General features: G+C 33.5%; 1 protein-coding gene across 1 annotated transcript; it reads right to left on the reverse strand.

Annotated features, from left to right (window-relative positions):
* Positions 1-16,489: 16,489 nt before the first annotated feature.
* LOC102662365 (uncharacterized) lies at positions 16,490-18,079 on the reverse strand. Its single transcript, XM_006575916.1, has 2 exons — positions 17,347-18,079; positions 16,490-17,202 (listed from the first exon to the last, which is right to left on the reverse strand). The coding sequence occupies exons 1-2, from the start codon at positions 18,077-18,079 to the stop codon at positions 16,490-16,492; spliced, it is 1,446 nt and encodes a 481-aa protein (XP_006575979.1).
* Positions 18,080-19,139: the final 1,060 nt, after the last annotated feature.

Here is a 19,139-nt window from a genome sequence, read left to right on the forward strand (position 1 = left end):
CTACTTTGGAGTAGAAGTCTGATCAGTACCTCAAAAGACATTGATGAGAAGCAGAGGACCTATAAGATTTCAATAAGCGAAATTAAATTCATTAAGAGTTCATGTTGCATGATTCCAGCAATTACATTTACACAGAACACACACACACAAAGGAAATAGTGTCCAACCTCTTGTTTTCAATCTTGTGTAGAACAAGAAAAGTTGCACCAAGTGCTCCTCAAGACAAAAAAAAAACAGTGAAGCACTAAAGCAGCAGATCCTGATTTGCCAAGAACCCAATCCAGGAAACGTTTCATTCTTTATTTTAAGGCAAAGTCTTGCTGTTGTGAGCGTGAATTTCAGCTACCAACACTTTTTTGCTTCCTCCAAATGTTGTAAATGAACACGAAACCTATAGCTTCAATAACATTAATTATTATTAAACTCACTTGGGTGATTATTGAATGAACTTCAGCAACCATGAAGGGGTTTCAATTATCGACTTTCCACTACTATGATAATGACACTAAACTTAGCTTCTCAGGAGAGTGAAGAGAAAGTGATAGTGGAATATACCAAAAAATTGAGTTTGATGACTTACCATAAGAAAGTTGAGACAGAGGAAGAATTTTTTTTTACAAAAAAATATGGGAAACGAAACCTTGTCGTGGATCTAAAAAGCTTGGAATCGCATCGGAATTGAATCCTGGATTCACCGAAAAAGAATAAAACGAGAAAGAATGATCAATTAATAAACGAAAACGATAGCGGATAAAAGAGGAAAGCAAGAATTGAGAAGGGGAAAAGGGTGACGACACCCTAACCCTAGTGGAATTGGGATCGAGTTGAGGAGGAAGAGGAGAGAGAAATCGAAGCCAAAAGAAAGAGAAGGATGCGTTGTTTGTATGTGTGGTACCAACAAACTCCGTTTACTGAGAATTGAGGCAACGTCGGAAATGAAGAGAAGAGAAAGAGGTAGAGAGAGGGAAGAGAAAGACTCAGAGAAGAGGCAAAGAGAGGGAAGACAAAGAGGTGGAGAAGAGGCAGAGAGAGAGGGAAGAAGCGTGACCAGTGCGCTGCCCGATGCGAGAGAGAGAAAGTCACAATAACAAGAAAAAACTAATTAACAGCTGTAATGAGAGAGAAAAAGCGAAAAAATGTAAATATATAAGGAATTACGACGGTTTTTTAAATAACTATTTTTGTTATTAATAAATTTATTATAATATTATTCCGGATATTTTTTTAAAATGGTTTTTGTGGACCGTTGTAGTTGACGCGTCATAATAAATGTTTTCTTTAGTAGTGGTGGCGACTCCACGTGTTTTCCTTCAATGGAAGATTCACCATTGGCCCATACGAGAGGTCTTTTCGTGCCCTCATCGGAGGGCAGGTTGCGACACCAAGCCTTTTTAATAGCCCTAAACATCTTTCTTTCGTAAATGTGCACACCATATTCTTGTCTAAGATGTTCATGTTCCTCCACATGAGTTAGGTTTGGATGAACCTTAAGCTTATCAACAACAATTTTTGCCACCCATTTCATTGTAGCTTGCTTATTTTTGAAGACCCTTCCATGTATGTGCTCCACCAAAAAAGTTTGGATTTGAAAGCTTCTTGTAACTTCAGCCCATGCACAAAAAATCTCCTATGGACATCCAATTTGTTTACAACATGCTCTAGCTCGAATGGTGTCATTTTTTGGTCATTTGAGATCCCTGTCATGAAAAATGATACACTCTTTTACAGCTTCAATAAACAATTTGAGTATCAAAACTCCATCCTAACCTGCAAATGCCATTGTCCAAAACAACTTCTAGGATTGTATTGAGGATACACAATTTTTGAATTGGTGTCCCCTTCATCATCACTGTTGGGAAGACTCAAATTCTTCAAAGTGGTAACCATCATTACTTGTGTCACTTGTTTGTCCATCATCTTCTGGAGACACATATACAACTTCAGTTTCAGCATCTTGTACATTAGCTAAAGTTTCAACTCTAACAACTTCAATTTTAGCGACTGGACCACCTTTACCCACACCATTAGCACCATCAACATCCATATCTTCAATACCATTCTGAGTAGAGTCCTCAGGAACAACCTTAACCACTTTTTTTGCATTGCAATTTAGAGACAACACATCTACTTCAATCTTTGGCCCAATTTCTTTAACAGGACCACCCTATGGCTTGACAAGTTTTAAGTCTACATGCATTTTTTTTTCTGGATCAGCAAGCCCAATTTCAGCCTCTATAAACCACTATCAAGCACCAAATAACAAACTAAAGCAAACTTCACATAGTTGCGGCAAGCTTTGCACAATTTGTGGGTTGTCCACACATTAACCAAATCTGTTTCAATATCTTCCCAAATACAAAATTCACCACTAACATACTCTAGTGCCCCATTTGCATTTTGTATCAATTTACCATTATGGTGCAAAATAAGAGTGAATTCACCACAAATCCTACAGGTAAACATAAAAATCATTTTTTTTATTTTCACAAACCCTGTTTATACACAACATCAGTAACGAAAAAAGTAAAAAAAACAATTTTGAGAACCCAAATATAAACTCCAAATGAAACATCATTTGAAAAAAAGGAACACAAAGCCAAATGGGAAAACCAAAAAGGAACAAACTGTTAGAGTAGGGGGAGCAACATGAAGACTTAGCCTTGAAGCTTGAATAAGCTAGAAGAAGTTTCGTCTTTTACATGCCCAACTCTCTTGAGTGACATTTGTAATGGTTGTTGTATTGCGTGTTGCATCTTAATCTCTATTGTTTCAAATGTGCATCATGTAAGAGTAAGAAGAAAGGCTCTAAAGTTAGAAAATTTCTTAGTGTTTAAAACTCTTTGTTTTAATCAATTACCAGCATAATCATAATCGATTACATAAGTGTTTGTAGCTTAAAAAGAAGTTTCTTGTATTAGTTTAATCGATTACAAGATAATCTTAATCGATTACACAATTCAGATGAGACAATGATTGGTTTCTCAAGAGTCTCTGCTTTAATCAATTTACAGTTGATCGTAATCGATTAATTCTCTCTTAAAAGTGTTTCAGAAGTGATCAAGAATATATTTAATTGATTAAATCAAGAATCTAATCGATTACATTGTTCTTGAAAGTTTTTCAGATTTTGGGAAGAACACTTTAATTGATTAAAATGATAATATAATCGATTACTTCTTTGAAATAATAGGTTACATTATATATTTAATTGATTACAGATGGTTATAACTGTTTTTTTCTATAAGTAGTCACCTTGTGTTCTCACTTCTGGGTGCTAGAAAGTGTGGAAAAATAAGTGCGAAATTAGTATGAGCTGAAGTAAGTGATACAAAAAGAGAAGATAAAGTGCTTAGATACAATGTGACTCACAATTTTCTAAACTTTGATTATGAAGATCATATTGTGGAAAGTGAGTTGTGAATTTCTCTTGAGTTCAAAGAAGGCACTCATTCATTCAAGCAAGGTTCTTCCATATGATTGATCAGGTTGTGTCTTTTTATGATTGTGTTTTTCATGTACATTGTTAGTATATGCATGAATTTCTGAAGACATGCTAAAATAGGTTTTTGTAGTTGGGATAAGGGTAGGTTTCTCTTAGGCTCTTATTCACATTGGACCCTAGGGTTGAGTTCCTTAGTCTCTTTTTCTTGGTAGGAACTGAGATTGCTTGTAAGAATTCTATATGCTTAGTAAAAATCTAATTCAGGTTGAATTAGATAATTGGATTAGCTTATCTAGAGATAGAGAGTGAACCCGTATAAAAATTGGTGTACATCTTCTCTTGATCTTATATTTCTTTCTCATTTTGGTCTTAATCAATTTACTGAAGATTAAAGAAAATATCTTTTTGAATAAATAACTTTAACAAAAGATTGTGTAAAGGGTGATTGATTAAATATTGATTTATCAAAAGTTTGTGATACAATTCTTGGAAAAGAAGTTGTTTTCTCTCTGGTTTTTGATTTAAAAGTTTGTTTTAATTTAGAAACCAATTCACCCCCCTCTTGGTTTGTGAGTTCCATCATCTGTTTCAAAAACACTGCACGAAAGGAAAAGACTTCATCTTCTACGGTCAAGCAAAAACGAGATGCAATGTAGAAGACGAGATAAATAAACACATAGAAAAACGAATGAAGAAACGTAGTAATGCAAACCTGGCAGTGCGATAGAGAAGACTAAAATGTGAACCTCTTACACTGCGGCTATGATGATTGTCATCAGAAAAAAGGGTCGTAGTAACAGAGAGAGCGCATTGATAGTTGTCGAAAAGGAAGCACCTTCGTCTTCAACTACCAAAATGCAAACCTCTCACACCGCGACTATGGTGGTCGTCGTTGGAAAATAGGCGTTGTCATTCCTTGGAGATAGCACATTCTAAGAGTCCTTCCTTAGAGAGAGCACGTTCTGAGAGTGCAGGAAGAAGAAAAGGTAAGGAAGAGAAAGCGCATTACGAGAGTGCAGGAAGAAGAAAAGGCAAGGAAAAAATGAGTCCAACTACATGTAAAAAATCAAAACTTTACATGACAAATTTGTCCGCATGACTCACTTTTGGGGAGTCAATCAAAGATGACCATGCTAGCTATGATTTTTGTGACATTTTCATCCCTATGTGCCACGTAGGCTCTTTCATTAACGGTAACAGATAAATGAATTTGTTGCACTTTTTTCACTTTCGGGGACTAAAATTTCAATTTTCATTTTTCAATGATGAATTTATCAGTGCTCTACACATTCAGTGATGAAAATAATTATTTACTCTATTTAAATACTATTCTTTATAGTTTTTATATAACGGATCTAATTTAATTTTTGGTGTGATTGAATCTGAACCATTGATGGGTATCCTGTTTTGATTGGCTGTTGAGGAAGGGATATGAAAGAGCAACTTTTGGTTATTCACTGCAAGTGTAAAATTGGAGAGGTATCGTGTTCATCCAAATTCCCGCTCGATTTCTCCCCCTTGACACATAATATTTTCAAAAGTTTATCTCCATCAACACGTTACCTTTTCAAATTTAAGTTTCTACCACTGAACATAACCTCCTTCCCCCATCTTATCGTCTGTCATATCTCTGGGTTCGAGTTGCACCTTGGTCTCGTGGAGAAGAAGAATGACATGGACAAGGGGAATGAAGAGAGGGTTGGTGTTATACAAGATATTCAGAGCACAACCTGTCACTGTTAATTTACATTCAAGTTCCTCGGCCTGGGGCAGCATCGACAATGGTTGGAGCGCCTCAGTCAAAACGACCATCGCCGTTTTGGTTATCTTCTTACTATGGTACTCACTGTTGGTAAATATTTGTGTTTTAATTTAAAATTTATAAATATATATTAATTCCATTTTATAAAATAAAATATTTATTTTAGATTTTCTTAAGATTTTGTTTTAATGAGTCAACTAGTTTGTTATGTTTGTTGTGACAACTGTAAGTTGGTTTTCCAACGGTCATATTTCCAACGGTCATATTTTGTTGTTGCAAAATGCCTATATATTCTCTTTCCTCCTTTCTAAAAAGATGACAGAGCTATAGTCTCATCCCTTCCTCCCAAAATTTTCTATTTCTTTTCTTATAAAATAATTTATTTCTTGAGAGTAAGAGCATTGTGTTCATAAGGTTCGGGGATCCTTTCGCTGCACACGATCGGAACCAACGAGTTGTCGTATCTTGGGAGAGGAGCGCAATCAAATTTTCCTACCAATGCAGTGGGGCGTTTTCTCTCTAAGGATAGCGTTTACGCGCTTCAACCCAGGCTATATCTTTCTTCCCTTAATTTTTTTTCTTGTGTTTATTGTATGTTATAATGCATTATTCATGTGTTGTCAATTAAATTTAATTTGCTACTGTTATTTTGTTATTTAATTCAAGACTGTGCATCTTCTTCGTATTTATTTTCTTTCATTTTTATTTTATTTTTCTAACAGTCTTAGAGAGAAAAATTGTTTTAGAGAGAAAAATAAGTTATCACTTTCTTCTTGCATAGTCTTTTCGGCAGTAGCATTTTATTTACCAAAATATTTGTCATGAATATGATTGACTCCCCTTTTAGTAAGTCTGAAAAATTAATGGATGAAGACACAATGTATTATGCTTCATTAAAAATGTTTTATTATATTATTTCATTTCCTTAAATTTTACATAAGTGAGAGATTGTTGAAAAATATTTTCTTATAATTTGAAATTTAAAATATATTTTCTTCATTAATGATGGTTTTGAAGAGAAAATGCTTTTAGAATTAGTTTATGTGAAAAACTAAAAGCATACTTCTAATTTCATTCCTATATGATTAGAAAACTATCTTTTACTTGGTCAAATGATCCTGTGAACACAAGTCTTTAAAATCAGGACATTTGTTGTTTGATTTTAAATTTGTATTGTTTTGTTGTTACATGTTGACTGATTGTCTCTTTATTTATAACTCATTGATAAAATATAAGCCTGTGAAAATATAACATAAAAATAATAAAATAAACACTTTGGTGAAACTTTATATTTTGCATGTCGTATTCTTAAAAGAGTACCTTATAAATAAAAGAAAATTTTTTATGAGCTATGGAGAAAAAGAGAACCAAATCTGAAATATCTTAAAGTGTGGGGGTGTCTAGTAAAGGTTAATATCCCTATTAATAAGAAAAGGAAAATTGAAAAAAAAATATTAATTATATTTTGTTGGATATTTTTTACATAATACTACTTATAGATTCTTAGTTATTAATTCATAAGTATATGAAATTTCTAATGGTACTATTATGGAGTCTAAGATGTGACTTTCTTTGAAAATATTTTTTCTTGAAAAATAAATTGTTAAATCTTTGTATGGTTTGAAAAGCTCCAAAGCATTGACACAAAAGTTTGATTAAGTTATTCTTTTGTATGATTTTCAAATTAATGATAGTGATAAATATGTGTATGTGAAACAATTTGATGATAATAGATGTGTCATTTTATGTTTGTATCTTGATGACATATTGATATTTGGTGGTAATATGCATTTCATAAATTATGTGAAGTCCTTATTGTTTAGAAACTTTGACATAAAAGACCTTGGTCAAGTAGATGTGATTTTGGGAATTAAGCTTATAAAGAAAAATGATGGCATGACTTTTACCCAATCTTATTATGTTGAAAAGCTATTGAAGAAGTTTAATTATTTTGATGCGAAACATGCTTTTACTCCTTATGACTCATCCATGAAGTTAAAGAAAAATTTGAGTAAAGGAATTTCTTCACATAAATATTCTCAAAGTATCGGTTCTTTGTTGCATTTGACAAACTTCTCTAGGCCTGACATTGCATATGCAGTTGGTAGATTAGGAAGGTATACTAATAATCCTGATCATTCTCATTGGATTGCATTAGAAAGAGTTTTTAGATACTTAAAAGGAACCATCAATTATGGCATTCATTATACATGTTTTCATGCATTGAGGGGTTTAATGATGCAAATTGGATTTCTGATTTTGATGAAATAAATTGACAAGTGATTATGTCTTTGCTTTTTAGCTGGTTGTGCAGTATCATGAAAATCTACTAGACAAATTATTATTTCACATGAAAGCAAAAATTATTGCTTTAAATACTGCTACTAGTGAGGCTGAATTTCTTAAAAATGTATTATGTGATTTGTCATTGTTAAATAAGCGTATACCTCCAATTCCAATGCATTGTGATAGTCAAATTGCCATATCTAAAGTAACAAGCAAAATTTTGATGAAAAAAGAAGACACTTAAGAGTGAGACATAAGTCTATTAGAAATTTGATTTCTCATGGTGTCATTTCTCTTGACTTTGTCAGGTCATAAAATAATATTGCGGATCCGCTTACAAAAAGGTTGACATGTCAACAAGTATTTGAGTCATCGAGGGGAATGAGATTAAAACCCATTATTTAGTTACAACAATGGACACCCGTCTCTGTGTGATTGGTGATCTCATGAATGGAGTTCAACGGGTAACAACGAAATTGTTTGTTAACTAAAGTACACCAAAATGAAATTTGGCGGAGTTGTTCCGTTTCTCATTCCTATGACGAGGTGTATTATAAATTGTGGCAATATTAAGGTTGAGGTATTTATATATGTGTATTTTTGGTGGAAAAAAAATACCTCTTAATGAATCCGATGACAATTATTGTAGGGGTGGGGGTCACAACTCACTCTTTGAGGATTCACCTAGTGAGTGTGGTGGTGGGGCCGCCACTGTGAGATATGGGCTAATCTCTAAGGGACACTCACGAAACAAGATACAAGCGCAAGGTCGTGTAACGCGCTACCACTGATTAGAACCTAATTGAACACCAATATTGTAGGAGTTGTGTACTAAAGTCCGGTTAAAGAATATGTAGTTCAAGACAATCAAGTCACTACATTTTTCTCGGATGGAAGTTCATAAACACTAGGTATAAGGTTCAAACCCGGAAGGTTCCTTATACCGAAATACAATATCACATGCTCTTTCTCTTATGTTTTTATACAAATTATCTTTTAGAAAATATATTTTAAAATTTTAAATTATGTGGGGGAATGTTGGTAAATATTTGTGTTTTAATTTAAAATTTATAAATATATATTAATTCCATTTTATAAAATAAAATATTTATTTTAGATTTTCTTAAGATTTTGTTTTAATGAGTCAACTAGTTTGTTATGTTTGTTGTGACAACTGTAAGTTGGTTTTCCAACGGTCATATTTTGTTGTTGCAAAATGCCTATATATTTTCTTTCCTCCTTTCTAAAAAGATGACAGAGCTACAGTCTCATCCCTTCCTCCCAAAATTTTCTATTTCTTTTCTTATAAAATAATTTATTTCTTGAGAGTAAGAGCATTGGTGCTCATAAGGTTCGGGGATCCTTTCGCTGCACACGATCGGAACCAACGGGTTGTCGTATCTTGGGAGAGGAGCGCAATCAAATTTTCCTACCAGTGCAGTGGGGCGTTTTCTCTCTAAGGATAGCGTTTACGCGCTTCAACCCAGGCTATATCTTTCTTCCCTTAATTTTTTTTCTTGTGTTTATTGTATGTTATAATGCATTATTCATGTGCTGTCAATTAAATTTAATTTGCTACTGTTATTTTGTTATTTAATTCAAGACTGTGCATCTTCTTCGTATTTATTTTCTTTCATTTTTATTTTATTTTTCCTACACTCACAGCTCACAAGTCACACGGACATTCCCCTCTCTCTCTCTCACTTCCATTTATATTTCAAGCACATTTTTTTTCTCAAAGAAAAGCAAAAACGTATTGCTGAAAAAATTTATTTTCAATCAATGATCATTATTTAATTTAGTTTGTTTATTGTTACAGGATTGGTGTTAGGAATGACTGAGTCATTAGTTTCTAATTTGTGATTATTTGTGCTTCATCTCTTCATTATGAAGATTGTATTTCTATTCTCCAATGTAGACACGATAGCCAACTATTCATAGTTAAGAATGTAAAATCATAGAATGTTGCATTTCATATTACTTCTCTTGAATGGATTCACTATGTGTATTTGGTTGTCATTTGTTGTGATATCCTTCCTTTTATTATGCTCTCAATTTTCGTTATGGTTATTTATTTATTTTTTAATATTATTAACATATTGTAGTAAGGAAATAAATGGAATATACTGTCTATGTAGGGTTGGTTCCAACTACTTTAACAATCAGAGTTTCACTCACTGAACGTGGAAAATGAAGATGCAGAAAGCCTGGGTATGTGCTTCTTTGTATATAAATGTTTGTCATATTGTGGTTATGATTAATTTTGGATCTCTTTTAGATAAAATTATCAGCTAGAAAGACTAAAGCTGTATTTAAACCTCTATTTAAATATATTCATAAATGTTTTTTTTTCTGTCGTGTGGTAGTTCTATCCCGTGTGATTTTGCAACTAATATTTATATACAAAGAATGAAAGAAATTACCTTTCAAATTCTTCTTATGACTAAAACAAAAACCAATACTAGCTTTGACACTACCAGTAAAACATCTAATATTAGCTTTGAAATGTATATGCCCGCTATTAACTCCAAAATGACTTTCCAAGGCAAGTCCATCTTATTTAGTTAAAATATGAAAGAACAACAAAATAGAGTGTGTGGTCCTCAATGTATTCCAATACTAAGTGTATGTTATTGTTATATTGGCAAACTTCTGACTTTGACAAGAAGCATAAAACATCTAAATGTTAGCTTTGAAATCTATATTCCCGTCATTCACTCCAAAACAGCCTTAAATGCAAGATCCTCTCATACTAGCGAAGTTATAGCTTTGACACTTGAACTAAAACATCTAATCTAATATTACTTTTGAAACTAAAGTTAAGATCGAAGTTCCAAACAACTCTAATCTGCAGAATGAAAGCTTTTAAATCTAATATTAACTATCTCAGCAGTAGTTGTTTGAAGTTTGCACCTTAGACATTTAAGATCTTCCTTTTGATTTTTATTCAGTGTCATTCTAGTTATTATAATTTCATATAGCTTATTCTTTTGTATTATGTCCTTTATTTATGGGCTAATCATGATAATTACGTGTGTGGCTCAGAATAGGCACGTCTGCAGGATGCACAAAAAGGAGAGAGTGTGGCAACTAAGAAATCAGGGGATATATATTGGTTGGAGCTAGGTGGCAGTTTGTATACAGAGATGTGATTCACCTTGTGACATCAGGTTTCGTGGAGGAACCCATTGCCTCCTTTTTTATTTATTGCTTTAGGAATGGTAGCAGTCCTATGGTGCTTCAAGTGTATTTAAGGGTGCCTATATGATGCAGAATCATAAAACTTGTCTATAGCTTGATGCGGAATAATTTTGTATTTAAGGGTGCCTATATGATGCAATGGACAATTCATCAATTTGGTCCATGTATTTAGTTATTTGAACATGATTGTAATAATATCATGGGATAAGGCAAGATGATTACCTTGGATGGCCTAATATGCTCATTATAGGACCCTCATATTGTGGACAGGATCAAATACGGATGCAACATTATTTGTATTGAGCTTTGGGATTGGAGTTTCATGTTAAGACAATGGTGGTCATACTCACTTATGGGGGTTCGGTTACTAGGGGATCAAAATGGAAGTGATGACATTTCAATGAGAGTTGAGTCTCTTATGATTGCTAGGAGCCATGATTAATTTGCAAAATTGCCTTGGAGACATATATAAACCTTTGCTGTGAGGAATTTTGGAGTTTTATTCTATTAGGTCGTCTATTTTCTTATTATTACATTATTAGCCGTTTTTTGGTTGTATCTTCTTTAGCACATCTTTGGGCAGCACAGTATCTTTTACATTTATTTGCTTGGGTTTGCCATTGAGCACATCTTGCGCTTTATGCAAAACTTTTTCACTTTTTTTTTAATAAATTCCAAACAAAGTCCAATTTGTTCAGTACTTTCCTTATTAAATATATATTTTATTTATAAAGTTTGATTATGTAAAGTTTGATGATGTAAAGTATGATCGAATATTAACTATTTTGCAATGCAATTATATTTTACATAAATATTGAAGGTTAAATTTTCACATTTTTTTAAAAATATAGAAAGATCATAAAGATATTTTTCAACTTTAATATCACAATATGTTTCTCATTTTTATTAGCTTTTTTATTTGGTTATTAAGTTAACCATTGCTATCTTGAGGGTGCGTCCCGTGGTTGATTTATTGAGAATTTCGTCACATGATCCCTTTTTTTTAATTATAGTAAAATATTTACATGTTTTATCAATTGCTATATGTATGTCACTATTGAACATAAAATGATAACGTTAATAATCTTACAATATCTGTGGACTAACTTTTAAATCAAAATTAATTTAATAAATATGTTATAATTAAACATTTAGAAGCTTGGCTACAACTTATAATTTTTTTAAAAATCTAAATTATACTTAAAGAATAAAATTATAAATGTTTTAAAACTTGTCAATTTTTTAACTATATTGTTTACTTATTTCAATAACAGTTTAATGGTATTTCATGTAGCGAAAATTTAAAACAATAATGAAATTTTAAATATTTTTTAAAATACAATTGAGACCTCACAATAAATAAAGATAATGTATAATAAAATATGATAATATTTTAATATGAAATATCGTGAAAATTTCATGAACACAACTTAATGAGAAAAATATATAATATTATCGTTAATTTTTAAATGACACTATCTATAGATAAGTTAAACTCAAAGTAAACTATAATTTCTAATTATATTTAATATATTTTTATTACAATTTTATAATAAATAATTTGTTAAAGTTATATTCATATAATTTAATAATTCATGATCGGGCGTAGCACGGGTAAAAACAATAGTAATGGGCAAAAAGACAAAATCGATTATGGGCTTCACTCCGGCATATAATCGAGTAGGAGAAAAAAGACAAAATCGATCATGAACAAAAAGGCTGATTAATTATATGAACTAAGTAAACCCAAAGGCTGATTAATTATATGACCATAAAATTGATTAACAAGATTAAATAATAATTATTGGAAAAAACATATTCAACAACAATTTTTAGTCACATTCAAAGATAATTTCAGTCTTAACTTTTCATGATAATTCTTAAAAAAGATGATCTTAGAATATATTTTTTTTTTAAGATAATTTTTTAAAGAACTGTCTTAGAATGTCTTTTAAAAAAATAAAAATTATAATAAAATAATAAAAAAGAAAAATTCTAATAAAATAATAAAAAATGTTAATAACAAAAATTCTATATCAGTTCTAATAAAATAATAAAAAAAGGGAAATTTTAATAAAATTTTAAGAAAAATACCATTATAAATTTGAACAGGGACTTAAACACTAAAAAACAATAGACCAGTAGCACACGCGTCATTTTCCATGTTATTAAGAACAAAAAAATGCAGAAGTAATTTGAATATTACATCTTACACGGTCATGAATCTTCTTCTCTAATCTTTTCAATGATTTGGCAACACAATCTATAGTTGCCTGCAATAAAAAGCAATTCCATAAGGGTCAATATAGGTCAAAGATGAATCTATTTTCCCCCGGTTCTTTAAATTACAAATGTTCAGATGTTTCTTTAATTTAGGCATCCAAGGGTAAGAGCAGAAACCCTGTAATAAAAGTTAAAGTGTGCATTAAAGAAAAAACTTACTAGAACAATAAATTCTCCATCCTGCAGTCTCTGAATTCCACCTACCCTTATGAAATCGGAGGCATTATCCTAAGGGTCAAAATAAAATAAATGGCCCATAAACAGAGAATAGTTAATTAAGTCTCAACGTAACAAATTTTTAAGCAATTAAGACAGAAGATCTTCATTTCATTTGAATTCTGAGTTATATCATACCTCATTATCTGCAAGGCCATAAAGAGCAAAAGCGGCATTATGTTGCAAAGGGCCATTTTTTGAGTCAAGAAGCTTGAGCAGCGGCACTAAGCCACCATTGTGTGCAATACCAGCCTAGTTATGTGGGTCACGAAAATGCAAAGATGGAAATGCATTGAATGTGTTACAGATCCAAAAACTGTTATGCAGAGAAGAAAATACAAAGTTATTTCCAAGGATATAATGGCAACTTTAAATTCCCAACTAATGCAAGTGAATTGTAAACAAGGAAAAAAAATTATCTAGGCCAATCTCCCTAATGCAAAAGCTGACATTTCCCTGAGCTGTACATCTCCTGAAGCATCTCTATCAAAGGTTGGACAACACCTGTCTGTACAATGTGAACCTAAAAAGACCAAGGGTAACAAACAGTAAAAAATAAGGGACACAAAAGATAATATATGATGCATCTGTTGGAACAAGTAAAGCTCTTCACACATACTCACACTATGCACTCACTCACTCTATGTTAGAGAATAAGAGAGGATGAAAGAATTGATTGAGAAAATAGAGGGAACTTAGAATTCTGAATAAAACTTCTACACTCTTTTTTTCATACATGATCACTATTATTTTTATACACTGCACATATAGCTATAACAACCTTCATAGCTGTCAAACTAACTAACTCTTAACTAACTAACTGAATTACAGCATACATCAACATCCCTCCTTAATTCAGATTTATCAAGGATGTCACTCCTAACTTGTCTCTCAATTCCTTGAACTTGATAGACTTCAATGGCTTAGTTAGTATGTCTGCAACTTGATCTTCAGACCTATAAAACTCCAATTCAAGTTTCTCCTTACTCACTTGATCATGCAGGAAATGAAACTTGGTTTCAATATATTTACTCCTGCCATGTGCCACAGGATGCTTAGCTAAATAATTGCTGATTTTTTATCCATCAACAACCTCATAGGACTGCAATTTCTCAAGTTTAGTTCTTCCATTAAAGCTTCCAGCCATAGAGCTTGACAGGCTGCCATAGCAGCAGCAATATATTCTGCTTCACATGTTGACAAAGCAACTACACTCTGCTTCTTTGAGCACCAAGAGATTGGTGATGTTTCAAATTTGAAAACATAACCAGTAGTGCTTTTCCTATCATCCTTATCATCACACCAATCTGAATCACTATAACCAAACACTTCTCCTTTTATATTCTTCTGACTGTAAGGATATAAAATGCCAAGATCCAATGTTCCTTTCACATACCTCAGAATCCTCTTTGCTGCCAGGAAGTGAGGTGTCTTTGGTTTCTCCATAAACCTGCTCATCAACCCAACACAATAGGCAATATCAGGTCTGGTGTTACATAGGTACCTCAATGAACCTACAATTTGCTTGTACAAGGTAGGATCAACTTCTTTCTCATCCCCATCTATTTGCAGCTTAATTCCAGTTTCAGTTGGTGTGATAACAGAATTGCAATCCATCATATTAAACCTCTTTAGGATGTCTTCTACATACTTCTTTTGATGCATGAAAATCTCTTTACTAGTAGAAACAAATTCAATACCCAGGAAGTATGATAGTTCACCAAGACCAGACATCTCAAATTCATCCATTATTCTTCCTTTGAACACTCTTATATCTTCTTTACTACTTCCAGTCACTAGCAAATCATCTACATAGAGACATATTATCAAAAACTCTCCAGAATCTGTGTTTCTGACATAAACTCCATGCTCAGTATTGCACTTGGTGAAATTCTGCTGGACTAGGAAGCTATCAATTTTCATATTCCAAGCTCTAGGAGCCTGCTTGAGGCCGTATAGTACCTTATTCAACTTGTAGACTTTATCCTCTTGTCCTGCAACTACATAACCAGGTGGTTGAGTTATGTAGACTTCTTCTTCTAGTGGCCCATTCAAAAATGCTAACTTCACATCCAGTTGATATAGAGACCAGTTTCTGTTGCAAGCAGTTGTCATAATGAGCCTAACAGTTTCAAGTCTTGCAACTGGAGTGAAAACCTCATTGTAATCCAAGCCATGTTTTGCAGAAATCCCCTTGCTACTAATCTTGCCTTATACTTGGACACATCTCCATTAGGCTTTACTTTAGTCTTATAGACCCACTTCACATCAATTGGTCTTTTTCCTTGAGGCAAATGGACTAACTCCCAAGTCTGATTCTTCTCAATTGATCTTATTTCTTCTTCTATAGCTGCTCTCCAATGTGAACTTTGTGAGGCTTCATCATGACTCATTGGTTCTGATTCAACAAGTAGAGCAAAGTGCACAAAATCCCCTTTCTGCAGTGATTGCTGTATCAGGATACAATTCATAATCTCTAAGTGTTTGTGGTACTTGTCTCTCTCTTTGTGACCTTCTGAGTTGCTCTCCACATGATGGTGCATCCTCTTCACTTTGTTTGTCTTCAAGGTTCACAATCATTTTTCTTTCACCATTGTCAACAACATTTATTTCACAATTCCAGCCCTTTGTTTCATCTATCAAAACATCTCTGCTAATCATAACCTTCCTCATTCTAGGATCATACAGCTTGTAGGCACCAGTTGGATGATATCCAATGAGTATCATTGGTTCAACCTTGTCATCAAGTTTTTTTTTTCTGTTATGCTCAGGCACATGCCTAAAACACAGTGAACCAAATATTCTTAAATGACTCACACTAGGCTTGTTTTCTGACCATGCTTCTTCAGGTGTGTATCTCTGCAATCTCTTAGTGGGACACCTGTTTAGAATATACACAGCAGTAGAAGTTGCCTCTCCCAAAAAATAATGAGGCATTCCCTTCCCTTTCATCATGCTCCTGGCCATGTTCAAAATAGTTTTGTTTCTTCTCTCAACAACACCATTATGCTGAGGTGTATATGGAGATGTCACTTCATGAATTATCCCCTCTTCATCACAAAATACTTGAAATTCATGCGAGTTAAACTCATCACCTTCATCTGTTCTAAGCACTTTGATTACCTTATCACTTTGCTTTTCACTCAACAGCTTAAACTTCTTAAAAATGTTAAACACTTCACTTTTCTGCTTAATGAAATAGATCCACATTTTTCTAGTAAATTCATCAATGAATGACACAAAGTAACTGTTACCTCCTAGGGATTTCACTTCAAAAGGACCACACACATCATAATAGATCACTTCAAGCTTTCTTTTGGATCTGATTGGAATTTCTGACTTGAAGAATTCCTTGGTTGCTTTGACACACAACACTCAACACACAATTGTTTTGGTATCTCAATTTGGGGAAGACCATGAACCATTTTCTTACTTTTCAATTCAGTTAAACTCCTGAAATTTAGATGACCAAACCTGTGATGCCTCATCCAGCTTTCATCACTTATAGAAGCAGCCAAGCATTGAAATTCTACAATCTGAATTCCAATCTTGAATGTTTTGTTTCTTAACAAAGAGGCCTTTAGGATCAGCCTCCTCTTGCTGTCACATATCTTCATTTGACTGTCCTCCATCTGCATTGAGTAGCCCTTTTCTAGCAACTGTCCCAAACTCAGCAAATTATTCTTCATATTGGGAACATATAACACATCATTGATAAATGAGTGTTGTCCATCCTTCCTCTGAATCATCACCTTTCCAATGCTTTCTGCAGTTACAGAGCTGTTATTTGCAAACTTGATCTTGCTCTTCACCTTATCATCAATGCTTACAAACCACTCTCTATGTCCAGTCATGTGATTGGAACAACCTGTGTCAAGATACCACAGATTAACATTGTCTTCTTCTGAGTTTGTTGTTTCCATTAGCAACACTTTATCAGAGTCAGAATCCTCATCTTGTGTCAATAGAGCCTCATCTGCATTTCTTGGAACCCTTTTATTTCTGCATTCATCTGCAAAATGTCCTCATTTCTGACAGTTATAACACTGAATCCCTTTCTTGTTTAATTTCTTCTTGCCCACTTTGTGATTCCCTCCACTTTTCTTGTCAGTTTCTTCATTCTGGTTATGATTTCTAGAACTGCTGGAGCCCTCACCTGACCCCTTCCACTTATTGTTCTTTCCCTTTCCCTTTCCTTTCTTATTCTTGCCACCATCATAGTTGTTCCCTTTGGTTGTTTGGGCTTGCATAGCTTGCTCAACTGATCTTTGTGAATTTCTTTCATTGAGCCTCATCTTTTGAGCTTCAAGTATTCCTTGTAGTTCTTCAATCTTCATTTCTTCAAGATTCTGGCCTTGCTCAATTGCCACCACTATATGATCGAATCTTGGTGTCAAGGTTCTTAATACCTTGTCAATGATCCCTAAGTCTGATTGCTTGTCACCATATGCATTCATTTGATTTGTAATTGCCAAGATTCGAGAAAAGAACTCACCAATGCTTTCTTGATCACTCATCTGTAGAAGTTCATACTGCCTTCTCAAGGTCTGTAACTTCACCTTCTTGAGTTTGCTATCCCCTGCATAGGATTTCTCTAGAGTATCCCATGCCTTCTTTGTAGTATCAGCAGATCTAATTTTCTGAAAATTATCTGCATCTTCACACTGATGAATAATGAACAACGCCTTTGCATCTCTTTTCATCAAATCACGGTGAGCCACCTTCTGTGCATCAGTTGGGTTCCTGTCAGGTTCTTGAACCCCTTCTTGCACCACTTCTGTCACATCTTGAAATCGAAAGATTACCTTCATCTGAGCACACCAATCATCATAGTTCTTGCCTTTGAGAACAGGCATAGATGCTGGAAAATTTCCATTCGAGGAAGCCATCTCAATTTCAGTATCCAAGGATCTTGAACTTCTGCTCTGGATACCAGTTGTTGGAACAAGTAAAGCTCTTCATACACACTCACACTATGCACTCACTCACTCTATGTTAGAGAATAAGAGAGGATGAAAGAATTGATTGAGAAAATAGAGGGAACTTAGAATTCTTATACACTGCACATATAGCTATAACAACCTTCATAGCTGTCAAACTAACTAACTCCTAACTAACTTACTGAATTACAGCATACATCAACTGCATCATCACAAGAGTAGCAACTATACTTTCAAGTACTCTAACCATTGGAATCTTAATTTAACAATAAATAAATAATATAGAACAATCAAACATGGACATGGAGATGTTATTGAACAATTGCCCCGAACGAAAGTTCAGTAATGGAGTGTTTCCTTTCTACCCCTCTTCACTTTTCAGGTAAACAGGCATAAAAATGGAGTAAGGGTCTCTTCCCTATCACCCCTACTCTCTTTCTTTCCCCCTTCAGTCCAAATCAAAAACAAAATATGATAAAATGAAGCAGTCCGAACCTAAAAATTGGAGTTACTAAACAATAGCTCCCAATTAAAGTTCTATTGTTGTCCTTTCCATCCTGAAGATTATGCTTACCTTGCATTCTAAATCAGTTGTTGCAAATTTCCAAGTAACAATGTTGCTTCTATCTAGCTTTCAGAGCAGCAAGAACTGTTGACAATGAATTGCTAATGTTATGGCTGTAGAAAGCATTTAAAATAAATAGTAGTTTAGCAATTTCATGTTTCTTTAACAGAAAGAAATTTCAGGGGAAAAAAGGAAGAAAAGTATAACTAAATCTGAAAGTTACATGGCAATAATATGAAACTATATGTCATGTCATACACACACAATACAAACAGTGGTCAAACATGGCTCGGTCATTGGTCCTAGTCATTGCACATGTTGGGACTCCCCACAGTTAAAAATGAGATGGGGAGTGCTACTATTCACAACCCACAACCAAGACTAACTCAATCTTGTAATTGACACAACAGGATACATAAATTGCCGTTCAGAAATCATAAATCA

This window comes from Glycine max, chromosome 2 (genome assembly GCF_000004515.6).
Source record: "Glycine max cultivar Williams 82 chromosome 2, Glycine_max_v4.0, whole genome shotgun sequence".
NCBI lineage: Eukaryota > Viridiplantae > Streptophyta > Magnoliopsida > Fabales > Fabaceae > Glycine > Glycine max.

Bases quoted from the DNA above. Each gene is read 5' to 3' on its own strand.
- LOC102662365 (XM_006575916.1), bottom strand. From the start codon at position 18,079: ATGGCTTCCTCGAATGGAAATTTTCCAGCATCTATGCCTGTTCTCAAA. The intron at 17,203-17,346 runs GTGAGGGCTCCA...GACATTTTGCAG, and splicing joins CAATAAGTGGAAGGGGTCAG to ATGAATGCAGAAATAAAAGG.